Here is a 12,127-nt window from a genome sequence, read left to right as displayed (position 1 = left end):
GGACCCGAAGCACACAGCCAAGATAACAAACAAAGGCGTGGCTTCGGGACAACTCCGAGTGGCCCAGCCAGAGCCCTGACTTGAACCCGATTGAACATCTCTGGAGAGATCTGAAAATGGCTGGGCACCGACGCTCCCCATCCAACCTGATGCAACTTGAGCGGTTCTGCCAAGAAGAATGGAAGAAACTGCCCAGAAATCGGTGCGCCACGCTTGTGGAATCCTACCAAAGAAGACTTGAGGCTGTAATTGCTGCCAAAGGTGCTTCAACAAAGTATTGAGCAAAGGCTGTGAATACTTATGTACATGTTAAGTTTTCGTTCTTTATTTTTAACTGATTCGCAAAAAACAGTTTTCACTTTGTCATTATGGGTTGTTGTGTGTAGAATGTTGAGGAAAATAATGAATTTCATTTTGGAATAAAGCTGTAACATAACAAAATGTGAAAAGTACAGCGCTGTGAATACTTTCCGGATGCACTGTATATTTTAAACATCTTCCCAAAAGGTGCGTATAAACTCTACCAAATAAAATAGATCACCGTGACGTTTACGCACACATCCTCAGATACCAAACACACCGAATCACAAGAACCACGCCCACAGCTTTTACATGTCCATGTCAGCCTTTACATAATTGACGCTACAGTGCCATTTGACCCCGCCCAGCCCTACGTCACAGGGTTGGGGGCAGGTTTGCCTTCTCTCATAAGTAGGGCTGACCAAAGGAGCTCCGCGCGCGCGCGCGTGTGTGTGTGAGAGAAGGAAGCAGATAACTAGCGACGGCAACGCGAAAAGTCGCTCCGACCACTTTAACAACAGTTTGGGTCTCGCGCTCTTTGGATATATCTATATATCTATTTGCACTATGGCCGAGAAGATGGACATCGAGGAACGGAAGCTTTCCAACGGCGAGGCGCACCTCGACGCGCCCCTGGCCAACGGGACGAGCGGCCCCGACAAGGGCAACCGGGGGCCGCTGTCCCAGCGGGTGAAGAGGATCGTGATGGCCAACCTGCTGGTCATCCTCACCGTGGCCGGGGTCATCGTCGGCGTTTTCATCGGACTCGGCGTGCGCAACGCCACGCTGACCCGCACCCAGGTGATCTACGTGGGCTTCCCCGGCGAGCTGCTCATCCGGCTGCTGAAGATGATCATCATCCCGCTGGTGGTGTGCAGCCTGGTGTCCGGCTCCGCCAGCATCGACCCCAAAGCCCTGGGTAAACTGGGCGGCTGGGCCATGCTCTTCTTCCTGGTCACCACGTTGATCGCCTCGTCCATCGGGGTCGTGATGGCGTTCATCCTGACCCCCGGCTCGGGTACCCTGTCCAAACCCAAGGTGCAGGGCTTGGGCGACGACGTGCCCGTCGCCAAAGAAGTCATCGACTCCTTCTTGGATTTGATCAGGTGAGCGTGAACCGCCTGGGCTGCTGTTTTCGTAGTGACGTAACTCTACTCTAATTGGGTACACGTGTAAATTTAGCCTCCACCAATAAGTCTAAGGCACACTTTTACCCCCCCCCCCCTAGGTAAGCTTCTGGCGCTGTAATGACACGCAGCCGTTGCATCAGCTGAACAGCACGCCCGCCTTGAACCGACGTGTGCGACGCCCTAGAGGAACCATACGTGTGCCACTACTGTGGTTGTACGTTGTGTCTATCTTTGTAGTGCGGGCCACGTGGTGGGACTTAACTCCACGTGTTGTTGAAGCCCCCCCCCCCCTTGTGGGCTGTGCGCCGGGTGCTCTCCTTGTGTGTGTGTGTGTTATAATAAAAGTCTGCACAGCTCCGCGCTTTTAATTTGGCTGACGAGACACGTGGCAGAGACGTATGTTGTCTCGGACCTGGACGGGTCAGTGGCCTTTGCCCACCAGTCTCACATTTGATGACCCCCCCCCCCCCCCCCTCCTCTTCTTTTTAGAACAGAGTGTATCCATTCCAAGCCTCTATTTAGGAGTCTATGCCTCACAATTCTGTCTCTTCCCCCTCCCTCCCACACACACACACACACACACACACACACACTCCTCCCAATGCTCACAGCCATGAGACTGACCTGAGACCTGTGTCACCTCAAAGGGCGGCAACAGGGAGGGAGGGGGGGGGGTGCAGGAAGTAGTGAGGCGTTAACATCCAATGACACAGCGTCATCATCTATTGAATTTCCAGTAAAACAGGTTACGAGTTCGGTGGCTTCTCTATTCTGTTGAACACCAAAAACCGATAGAGGGGTGGGGGGGGCTTTCATCTGAGTAAACATGTATCCATTAGATTAGTGTACTCTACAGTTCAAGCGCATTGAACCGCGCAACCTTTTGTAAACACGCTGCCACGCGGACCCGTGGGGCCGAGCACAGGTCCGCCTCATGTTCTTTTAAGTGGCTCCCATACAAACTTCAAAAATCCACTATCTGCTTATTTTTGCTTTTCAAACTGGGGAGTGAGGGAAAGTTTTTTTTTTTTTTTGCGAGGGACATACAAAAAATACCTTTAACATTAAGTCACTGTTGTCTAAAACTTTTTTTTATATACTTGGGGCTCAATTGTGTGAGTCCTGGTTAGTTTAAGCATTCAGTGGCGCTTTACGTGACTTGTGTGTGTTAATAGAAACTCAAACGTTGACCCTCCCTCCTCCTCCAGCAGTGTGACCTGGCCTTTTCGCATAAAAGAGTAACCGGGCAATACGTAACCATTTACGGATTAACATTTTTTTTTTCCCCCTTACATAACAGGTTCTGGTCTGGACAGATAGGTTATTTAATATTTTCTCAGCTCGTCATTCTCTCCTCTCTGGCGTCAGTGCAGCGGTGCAATTCACTTGTTGGAATCTCCTGAACGCGACGCAACGACTGCACGTTTGCTCCGTATTTCTTGTATTTCTAGTCCGGTGCTTATTGTACCCGTCTTTTATGTTCCTCACAATTTTGCAGACAAGTCCGTAATGCTCGTCCCGTGCGGGACACAAGAACCCAGCGCACACGTTTCCAACGTATCGTGATGGGTCAGAAGACCGAAGGGTCTCATTCCAGCGCTCCCACGCAGTTGGGATCCTCATTAGTTTAGCCAAGAGACTTCTAAGAAAGGGTTGCTCACCGGAGGCTAATAATAGCACATTGGTTGTACAGAGGCACACTCTGTTAAATGCTTATCTGCCACTGTCCGGACATGATTGTAAAAGACCACACGTCAGCCTTCACGTCCTTATTGACGTATCCTATTTGCTTTTGTTTGGTCTTCGCCTCCAGTTGAATGCCAAGGTTTTATTTTTGAGCTACAAGGAAGTTGTTAAATGCTTGAGGCTAAGCACAATTGATTTCTCGACGTTTACCTTTTTTCTGTTTTTATCGGCAGTACTTTTATTAGATGGTTTGCTCAAGAGTATGTGATCCGTTTTACTAACTTTCATCCTTTTCTTTTCACCCTGTGAAGGTAAAGGCTGGATTTACGTAGGATTGTCTTTAGAATGAGATCTCACAAACCAAAAGCAGCGTGAGTCTCTTTGGAGGAGGAGGTTACTTTTACATGAGCCACTTACCTTTCAGAATTCTCTTATTTTACTTTATTTTTTTAATTTTATTTTTTAAAATAAATTCCTTATCTTTGTTGCTTCTGGGAATAAAACCAAAAGAGATGTACGAGCTTGTGATGACGGAAACTAAACTAATAAAAATGTAACACAACTCTCATTAAGAACCCCCTTTTTTTAAAGGATGTTAACCATAAACATTACCTTCCAATAAAATATATTTTTTTTTTTGCCTGTAATGGCAATGAAGTTAAAGTCGATCCATCGAGGTTTCAGCTCTGCATTATTTATGCGAAACGATACGGTGCTGCTCTCATCGACGTCTTTCAGAAGCGCTGACGTGAACGCGAACAACGCGGCTCGGCACAGGCTGCAGCTCGAGGCGTTTTGCCGTGTGCACACATGGCGCGGCGGTGTGTGGATCAGTACAGACCAGCGCCACCATGCCCAGCGCCCAATGAAAACATGCACTTCTTTATACAGTCAGGCGGTTGAATAGAATTGTTTGTAACGCAAAGCCATTTGAATATCCAAATGACGTTTTATTATCGGCTGATTATCGACAGCCCTTTTTGTTGTGTCTTTGCAGCATAACCTGGTCTGTTTGACGCTGCCCTGTCACATGTTAATGCCCTATAAGTTAATGCCCTATTACTACAACACCTTTACAAATGCCCGTATCATGCTCAGGTGGGTCAAAGAGTTCTTTACAGGCACAATCTACTGTGGGAACTAAGTACCAATGTGTGTACTTGTTAGCAGAGAATTGCTGACACACCAGCATTTAGCAAGAGTGGATAAGACGGGCTTTATTAGTTGAGTGCTTTCAGCTATTTCCGCATGATCAACCTTGTGATTCCATCTGTTTGAACTATCGCTGATGTCCACGGGGTGTCCCAATCCCAATTGGTACTAAACGGAAGCTAGGCTCGTGGGCGATGTGTCCTTTTTGTATAGCTTATAATGTTTTTGTTTTGAATGAGCAGATGGAGAAATAACATTTCTATAATTGCTCCACACGGACCACACACACATTGACAGCATTGTTTAAATCTTTTTCTCCACACAGAAACCTCTTTCCCTCCAACCTGGTGGCTGCTGCCTTTCAATCAGTAAGCACTGCACTTTGATTTGATTGATAGTTCTGGTTTGAAACGATGCGACGGTAACATTTACATTAGATTACTTGTGTGACGTGAACCCACTGGGGAAAAAACAAAAAAAACAACCTTTCTTCCCCAACCAGTACGCGACCAGCTACAAGCTGGTTACCAAAAATGGCACGGATGGAAACCTGACTGTCGCAGTGGAGAAGGTGAGCAAACGAATGTTCTAGCTGTCCACCCTAAACAACCCCCCCCCCCCCCTCCAAATGCGTCTAATCTTCTACAAAGCTTGGCTTGGTGCGACTTCCCTCGTCCTGACGGAGCGTCCTCGCGTGTCTCCCCAGGTGCCCTTCGGGACAGACCAGGACGGCATGAACATTCTGGGTCTGGTGGTGTTTGCCATCGTGTTTGGCGTGGCTTTGAGAAAGCTGGGCGAGGAAGGGGAGCTGCTCATTAAGTTCTTCAACTCCTTTAACGAGGCCACCATGGTGCTGGTCTCCTGGATCATGTGGTAAGGAAACCCTGCATGTTGGGAGGGATTTGAACGAAACCCCCCCATGGAGCTCCGGGTTAAGCATCGAGCCGCCCTCCAGGACCGTAGTTGTCTAATGGCGTCCCCTCCTCTCCACAGGTACGCCCCCATTGGGATCATGTTCCTTGTAGCTGGCAAGATCGTGGAAATGGAGGATGTTGGGAACCTGTTCGCCAGCCTGGGAAAATACATCGCCTGCTGTGTCATCGGACATGCCATCCACGGCCTCCTCGTGCTGCCCGGCATCTACTTCGTCATAACGAGGAAGAACCCGTACACCTTCCTCTGGGGCATATTTACAGCTCTGGCGACCGCCTTCGGAACAAGCTCCAGGTAACGATGTCCCTCCTCTGACAGGACGTCCTGTCGTTAAAAAAACAAAAAAAAGCCCACCCCACCCCGCTCGCTTGTCTCCGCTGTGCGAATGCTCACGCGGGCCCGTTGTCTCTCAGCTCCGCCACGCTGCCCCTGATGATGAAGTGTGTGGAGGAGAACAACGGCGTGTCCAAGCACATCAGCCGCTTCATCCTGCCCATCGGCGCCACCGTCAACATGGACGGCGCCGCGCTCTTCCAGTGCGTGGCCGCCGTGTTCATCGCGCAGCTCAACAACACTTCCCTCAACTTCATCCAAGTCTTCACCATCCTGTGAGTCCCGTCGCCACCACCGGGTTCACCCGGCTGGATGCTGTGTGTAGACTTTTACACTTAAGTCACTCATCCCCCCCTCCTCCCCTCTCTGTGTTAGCGTGACCGCTACAGCATCAAGTGTTGGCGCGGCAGGCATACCTGCTGGCGGTGTGTTGACCCTGGCCATCATCCTGGAGGCGGTGGGGCTGCCCACCAATGACATCTCGCTCATCCTGGCTGTGGACTGGCTCGTGTGAGTGTGACGCCCTTTTATTGTGTCCCACGTTGACGGAGCGCTGCAGGCCAGGAGCCGATGTGGCCTACGCCAGGTGCACTGTGCTCCCTGGCGACATTGTTGTCGATATTCGACCCGTCATCCCTTCTGTCTTTTTCTCCTTTTTAGTGACCGTACATGCACGGTGCTGAATGTGGAGGGCGACGCCTTCGGAGCGGGCCTCCTGCAGCACTTTGTGGACCGCGGGTCCAAGCAGCAGCAGCAGCAGCAGGAGGAGGAGTCGGCAGTAGAGCTGAGCGAAGTGCGGCTGGACGGGCTCCCGGCGGCGGCCCCCGAGCGCTCGCCGCTCATTGAGAAGCGGTACAGGGACGGTGCAGGAAGTGCTCAGGCGTCAGCGGCCGGTGACGCGTAATTTGGTCACGTGACCCAGCTGCTGACAGTCAATGACACTCTGACTTATTTTATACATCCCTGCAAAACCCCCAAACTTTCTTTTTTGTTTTTACATTTGTTACTTATTGGCACCAATGTTGTAAACGGACATTTAGCCCTTTGTCCACTTTCTGGTGCAACGCGTGACGATGTCTGACTTGAGAAGTTGGGGAGGACCACACACGGCTCGCTGCACCCAGCCCATGTTACAAAGACAGTTTTTATATTCTCCATCCCGATTTTTTTATTTTTTATTTCAATGTTCTCCTACAGGAAATATTGAGGAATGTATGGTCTTAGTGAGAAAATTGTTGCATTTTATGGCCACTTTCATATAGATGGTATCCACATATATTTAAACTATGTATTTTGTCATATTGGACATTACATGTAGTCAATACTGCATATAAATGGCTTACAATGTCTGTAACAAAAGGTATAAACATTTTTTAATTCTTGTAACTGCCCAAAGCTAAATAATGGAGTTGTTTTTCTTAATGACACATGGGTTAACATGCTGGGCTACTTGATGAACCTCCGAGCCTTTCTGCCTTTTCTGATAGACATCGATGCAACCTCAGGATTAACAACGGCTTAAAGACTGTACTCAATACTCGCAAGACCAAAAATCACGCCGACTCCACAAAAAGGCGTGAAAAAGTAAACTCCAGCTAACCTTGAATAACATTTGTGTGTATGTGTGATAGCCTACCTTTTCAAAGCCCTTGCTCTTTTGTTACAAACGGGCTTTAAAGCACAGTCTGTAGCATTTGTTTAGTTTAAAATACGAGCGTGGCTTCATGTGTCTAAGAAGTCATTTAGTACAAAGCTGACTGAATATCACCAGTGACCATTTTGACTCTTATGGTCTGAAGGATTTAATTAAGTCGTGACGTAAAACTTGTGTGGATGTGATGGCCATAAATGAGAAGTTTTGGGTTGTGGGGTTCCTATTGTAAGCCATTGGTGATGCCTCAATAAATTATTTGTTAAATTCATATTTATTTCCAGAATGAAAATCCAAAGTTATTTAAGACAATTTTTGGACTTGTAACTCCACTTTTTTTCTTTTCTTTTTTGCCAGCGTCAAGGTTTCTTGTAATAGCTCCTTGGTGAAGGGCTTTATTTAGTTTGTTTTATTGGTGTTTTAAGTTGTGAGTCAGCATCTAGATTTGTGTACAAGTTGCTTCTTTAGTGACTCTTGAAATTCTCTTCTGCAGTTTGTAGAGGTCTGTTAATGAAACTTGATTTTTTTTTTTTAAGGCTTTATGGTGTATGAGTTGTTAACTGTACCCTAGATGTAGTCAACTGTGGCCACGCTTTCTCAATTAAATGAGGAACTGTGTCCAAATGTTTGTTTGTCCGGTACTGGATATAACATGTGTGCATCACATGTTATGTATGTTTAGCTAGTTACACTATTGAATGTTTATCATCTGTAACTGTTTAAAGCTGTACCAAATTACCTGCTTTTGTGCTAAAAATGTTGTATACAATTAAAAAAAAAAAAGACCACTGTAAACCCAACTCTTAAAAGCTGTACATGGCACTAGTTTAGAAGTAATTCCCATAATCAACATCTGCGGGACTGTCATCTTTCATAATCAACATCTGTCGTTTCTACACTCCTATATCAAAGGACGTTGCTAAATTGTAAACCATCGCTTCAAAACTGCTTAGCAACTTAATGTTTTTTTTTTTCTTTGGAACAGTAAAACTGTAATCATCCTGAAGATGATTAACGTTTGTCCCAAAAGCATGTATTTTCACATGTTGGCTGTTGATATTGCAGTTGGGCTGCTTCTTTTAAAATCCTTTCCTGGTTAGTCTGAATTTGCTCTCCTTGGGGGTTTAAGCAATAAAGGCATTTTTTTTATTATTTGGCTTCATCTGATCACTGTTTGTTGGCCACTGGGTTTCGTTGTTTTACTGATTTCAGTCACTGGGTGCAAGCGGGATGGCAACTTACTTAGGATGCTGTATTATCCTTTTATTTTGGCCTTCAGAATCAACAGTCGGCAGTACAGATCCTTATCCTATTAAAAAGCACACCTGAGGAAATATTTGTGCAGCATAAAGATGTGCAGTGGCTAATTTGAACTGCATGCCAACCTATTATGAGGGATTTCAACTGCTAGTTTCCAATACAGAAGCAGTGTGATGTACAAAGGAGCAGCATTCTGGTTTGTCTCCCTATTAAATCCTCAGACAGATGGATCAAACCACTTATAGCTTATGTTGTGTTGAATTATGTTAGTGGTGCCACCTAGTGGACAAATAGACATACTACATCTCTAGTGCATTCACTGTGTGCTGCTAATAAACTTCAAACATTAATGTAGCCTCAGTCAGAACTGCTTTATTTTACTAGTTCATGGATTGGTGTATGTGATACTTGTCTTTTGGAAGATGTTTCTTTGATAAATCTGAATCTAAGATAATTAAGCCAAGTTCATATTTAAAGTTTTTTTCCATGGCTTGGGAGCAATTTTTCTGTGTGTTTATTCATTTCACAGCTGTCAGGTACCAAAAGGCATGAAAATACACAGATATTCATTAACTGCATAACCTCAAAGAAACGGTACAAATCAATGCATCAAAGTAAAAAAAGACTAATATTTCTGTTCAAAACCATAAATACTTAAAAATGCACATAGCAGCTTACATCAAATTAAAATATTAATTTAAAATGATTTACCATCTGTACAGAAGGCATATCTATACCGTACAACACATACAGATCTAGTACACCATGTAGTAAAAGCAGGTCTTGCTTCCTTTATATTTGCCTGAGTAAATATTTTCCGTATGAATTTAAATATTTCAGGCTTTCATGCCCTTTGCAAACAATACAAAGAAGATAAAGCATTAGACTCTGCACCCAAAAACTAATCTGACATGGCATGAAAATAAAGTTTTTGCTGTGGTAAAATTGAAATGCATTTAGCTTTCCAATCTCTTTTAGGCAGTTAAAAAAAAAGGAATTCAATTATTTTGTGTCCTCATCCAATTAAACCGTCCGTCGAGTCCCTATCGCTCATAATTTGCTTCTGTCGAGCCTTTTTTTGGAGGGGTTGGGATACTGGGGGTTCTCAATAACCCCCTCTCCAAACTTGAGCTCCAAAAAGCCTCGGTAGTTGTTGGGGCTGTAGGCAGTGACCCCGGCGAAGGACATGGGCACCAGCGGCTGCAGGAAGTGCTCCGGGAACTCCACGTCTTGTTTGTGCTCTGTCCACGTGTCTTTGGTCATGACGCCATTACGGGGATAGAAGGGCCACAGGTCGACGTGCAGGTGGTTGGCCTCGCTGTACTGCACTCTGTAGAAGTCTCCTTCCACTGCACGCTCCCACACGTAGCCGTTGGCATCCACCAGAGAGCCGGAGTCCAGGTTCTTCAAGTGGTCGCAGTTGGGCACGTCCTCCAGGTAGATGCCCAGGTCCACGTCGTAGTCCCACGGGATGATGTCTTGATGGCGGACGGCGCCCAGCAGAGTGCCCCCCTCCAGCCAGTAGCGCACACCAGAGGTCTCCAGGACTTTGATAACATATTTGGCGGTTTCCCTGAGAGCACGCAGACAGCAGGGAGGTGTCCAGCGGTCCAGATAAAGGTAGTCCGGAGTGTCCCCCTGCACCGTGCCGAAGCAGCGGGGCGTCTCCTTGCTGCAGCCGTACCACTGTTCCTTACCGTCGGCGAGCAGGAGGCGCTTCAGTCCGAAGCTCCTCATGAGCCTCCCGGTGGCCTCCTTCAGTCGCGTGTCAGCCTTCCACTGGTTGTGGGCCGAGCCGAAGAGGGGCCGGTGGTTCGCGGCGAAACAGGGGCTCTCCAGAAGCTTGACCTTCCACCCCCTCAAGGCGGTCTGCACGAAGAGCGAGGGAAAGAGGGGCCGCCCCACGGGGACGGAGAGGTTAAAAAGATCCTCGCTGCGGAGGAGGACCACCGCGTCTCCCTGCAAGGCCGAGCACACGCTCCCGCTGCTCCCGGACGCCGCCGTCGAGTAGGTGGCCGTCCACTCTCTGAGGTTCACCCGCAGGTGGAGACACTGCACGGCCGACCGGGCCAGCACAGGTGCGGCTACCAGCCGGACGGGCCCCCCGCCCTCGCCTTCCAACTCCCTGATCAACCTCTCGATCGCCCGAGGTTGTTCCAACTCCACCCCGTCGGGCACCAGCAGCACAAACTCCGTCTGCACGTGGAACTCGGGCCTGTGAGCCTGTGGCGGCTGGTCGGGGCTGGGGGTGAGGACCAGGAGGCGGGCCCCCTCCGGAAGCACCAGGGGAGGGTACGGAGCGGTGTCCGCCACAGCCAGGAAGGGGAGCTCGGGTCTCTGGCGGAGGAAGGAGCCGGCCACGTCGCCGACGTAGTTCTCGAAGTACTCAAACTCCCTGAGAAGAACAGTTACACGCGGGCCGCGACCGCGCGCCTCACCCCCGACCCCTCCGGGCTCCCTGCCGGCGCCCACGGGCGCCCCGATGCCCCCGCTCAGGCCGGAGCCCGGGAGGGCCGCCCTCCTCGTGCCCCTGCCGAGCTCCTTCCTCTTGTCCATCATCTGCTGCTGAGCCCGGGACACATAGTAAAGAATGAGGAGGTTGAGGACAATGGCACCGGTCAACAGGCCCTGGCAGAGACTGATACGCATGGCAACAGGGTGTGTTTTACTTTGCGGTCTCTGTCAGTTAAAGAAATCCAGCGGTGGGTCTCATGTCCCCATTTGTGATGGAGTAGAGGAATTAAGGAGTTGAAGACAACCTGTGAAGGACAAGAGAAGAGCATTGTGGCGCCATTGAGCTTTGAGTCCCATGGTTATAACAGCTGTATGAAAGAACCTCGACTGTGTGAGTATAATGTAATTCATAAAATAAGGGAGAGACCTGGAGTACTCTGATTTAGGACAACAATAACTCAAGGAATCCCTCTCTTAATAAAAGGAACTAACGTTAGCTGCGTCCTCGAGCAAATATAACAGACTGGTGAAATTCACGACCACGACTCACCTCAATTTTGATGCATCTATTTTCTTGTTTACAAGGCAATTATTTGCCGCCATTCGCGCTGTGCATGAGCCATGCTATTGGAGGCATAGAGAATCGTTAAGCCTATCAACCGTGTTGTGTTATGGGGTGTTTGGTTTCCATGGTGGTCCATCTCAGCCAGCTCTGGTAGCATATGAGCAAACGCGCATCAGGACACGGAGAAAATCTGCACTGTTAGCTAATAATTGCGCTGTTGTGGTTGAAATCGAGTGTCCGTCATTTTTAGATGAAATTCACAGAGTCCAGAAAAGACTCAAGAGTATTTCATTACTGTGTAGTTTAACTCGAGCCCAACCATGAAAACCAATGGCACAAATGTACTATTAAGCTAACGTGTTTGCTAAGACTTCCTGCTGGGATCCTTCAGAATAAAAGGGCTTTGGTCAAAAATCGCAACAATAGCAAATTACTATTGCTTTGTTGAAATGTATTCCTACATGATCATGTAATCTCTAGTCATTTTAAAGAAAATACGTATTTTCTACATAAAGTACACAGTTTTGTCAGTGTGTGGTTATTGATGCAAACAAATTATTGTCTTCATGGGACATTACATCTAATGGTTTTGCCATGAAATATAGATGACCTTGTATTAATAATGGTTCAGGATGTTTAAATTCACATTTTTTGTATGCCCGC

The 12,127-nt window shown here is 47.7% G+C and overlaps 2 protein-coding genes across 2 annotated transcripts; one reads left to right on the top strand and one right to left on the bottom strand.

The window, feature by feature from the left end:
* The first annotated feature begins 716 nt into the window (after positions 1-716).
* slc1a5 (solute carrier family 1 member 5) lies at positions 717-7,702 on the top strand. The gene is made up of 8 exons (XM_037465564.2): positions 717-1,406; positions 4,594-4,636; positions 4,771-4,839; positions 4,975-5,141; positions 5,262-5,495; positions 5,615-5,809; positions 5,910-6,044; positions 6,195-7,702. Exons 1-8 carry the CDS (start codon positions 868-870, stop codon positions 6,436-6,438), a joined length of 1,626 nt encoding a protein of 541 aa, XP_037321461.2. The 5' UTR covers positions 717-867; the 3' UTR covers positions 6,439-7,702.
* Positions 7,703-8,187: 485 nt separating this feature from the next.
* fkrp (fukutin related protein) lies at positions 8,188-11,835 on the bottom strand. Its single transcript, XM_037465577.2, has 2 exons — positions 11,450-11,835; positions 8,188-11,204 (listed from the first exon to the last, which is right to left on the bottom strand). Exon 2 carries the CDS (start codon positions 11,092-11,094, stop codon positions 9,496-9,498), a length of 1,599 nt encoding a protein of 532 aa, XP_037321474.2. The 5' UTR covers positions 11,095-11,204; positions 11,450-11,835; the 3' UTR covers positions 8,188-9,495.
* Between the last annotated feature and the right edge of the window lie 292 nt (positions 11,836-12,127).

Source organism: Pungitius pungitius, chromosome 3, assembly GCF_949316345.1.
Source record: "Pungitius pungitius chromosome 3, fPunPun2.1, whole genome shotgun sequence".
NCBI lineage: Eukaryota > Metazoa > Chordata > Actinopteri > Perciformes > Gasterosteidae > Pungitius > Pungitius pungitius.
Note: the sequence above shows the minus strand (reverse complement) of the source record. Positions and strands in the feature narration are given on the sequence as shown.

Bases quoted from the DNA above. Each gene is read 5' to 3' on its own strand.
- slc1a5 (XM_037465564.2), top strand. From the start codon at position 868: ATGGCCGAGAAGATGGACATCGAGGAACGGAAGCTTTCCAACGGCGAG. The intron at 1,407-4,593 runs GTGAGCGTGAAC...TTCTCCACACAG, and splicing joins TCCTTCTTGGATTTGATCAG to AAACCTCTTTCCCTCCAACC. The intron at 5,496-5,614 runs GTAACGATGTCC...GTTGTCTCTCAG, and splicing joins GCCTTCGGAACAAGCTCCAG to CTCCGCCACGCTGCCCCTGA.
- fkrp (XM_037465577.2), bottom strand. From the start codon at position 11,094: ATGCGTATCAGTCTCTGCCAGGGCCTGTTGACCGGTGCCATTGTCCTC.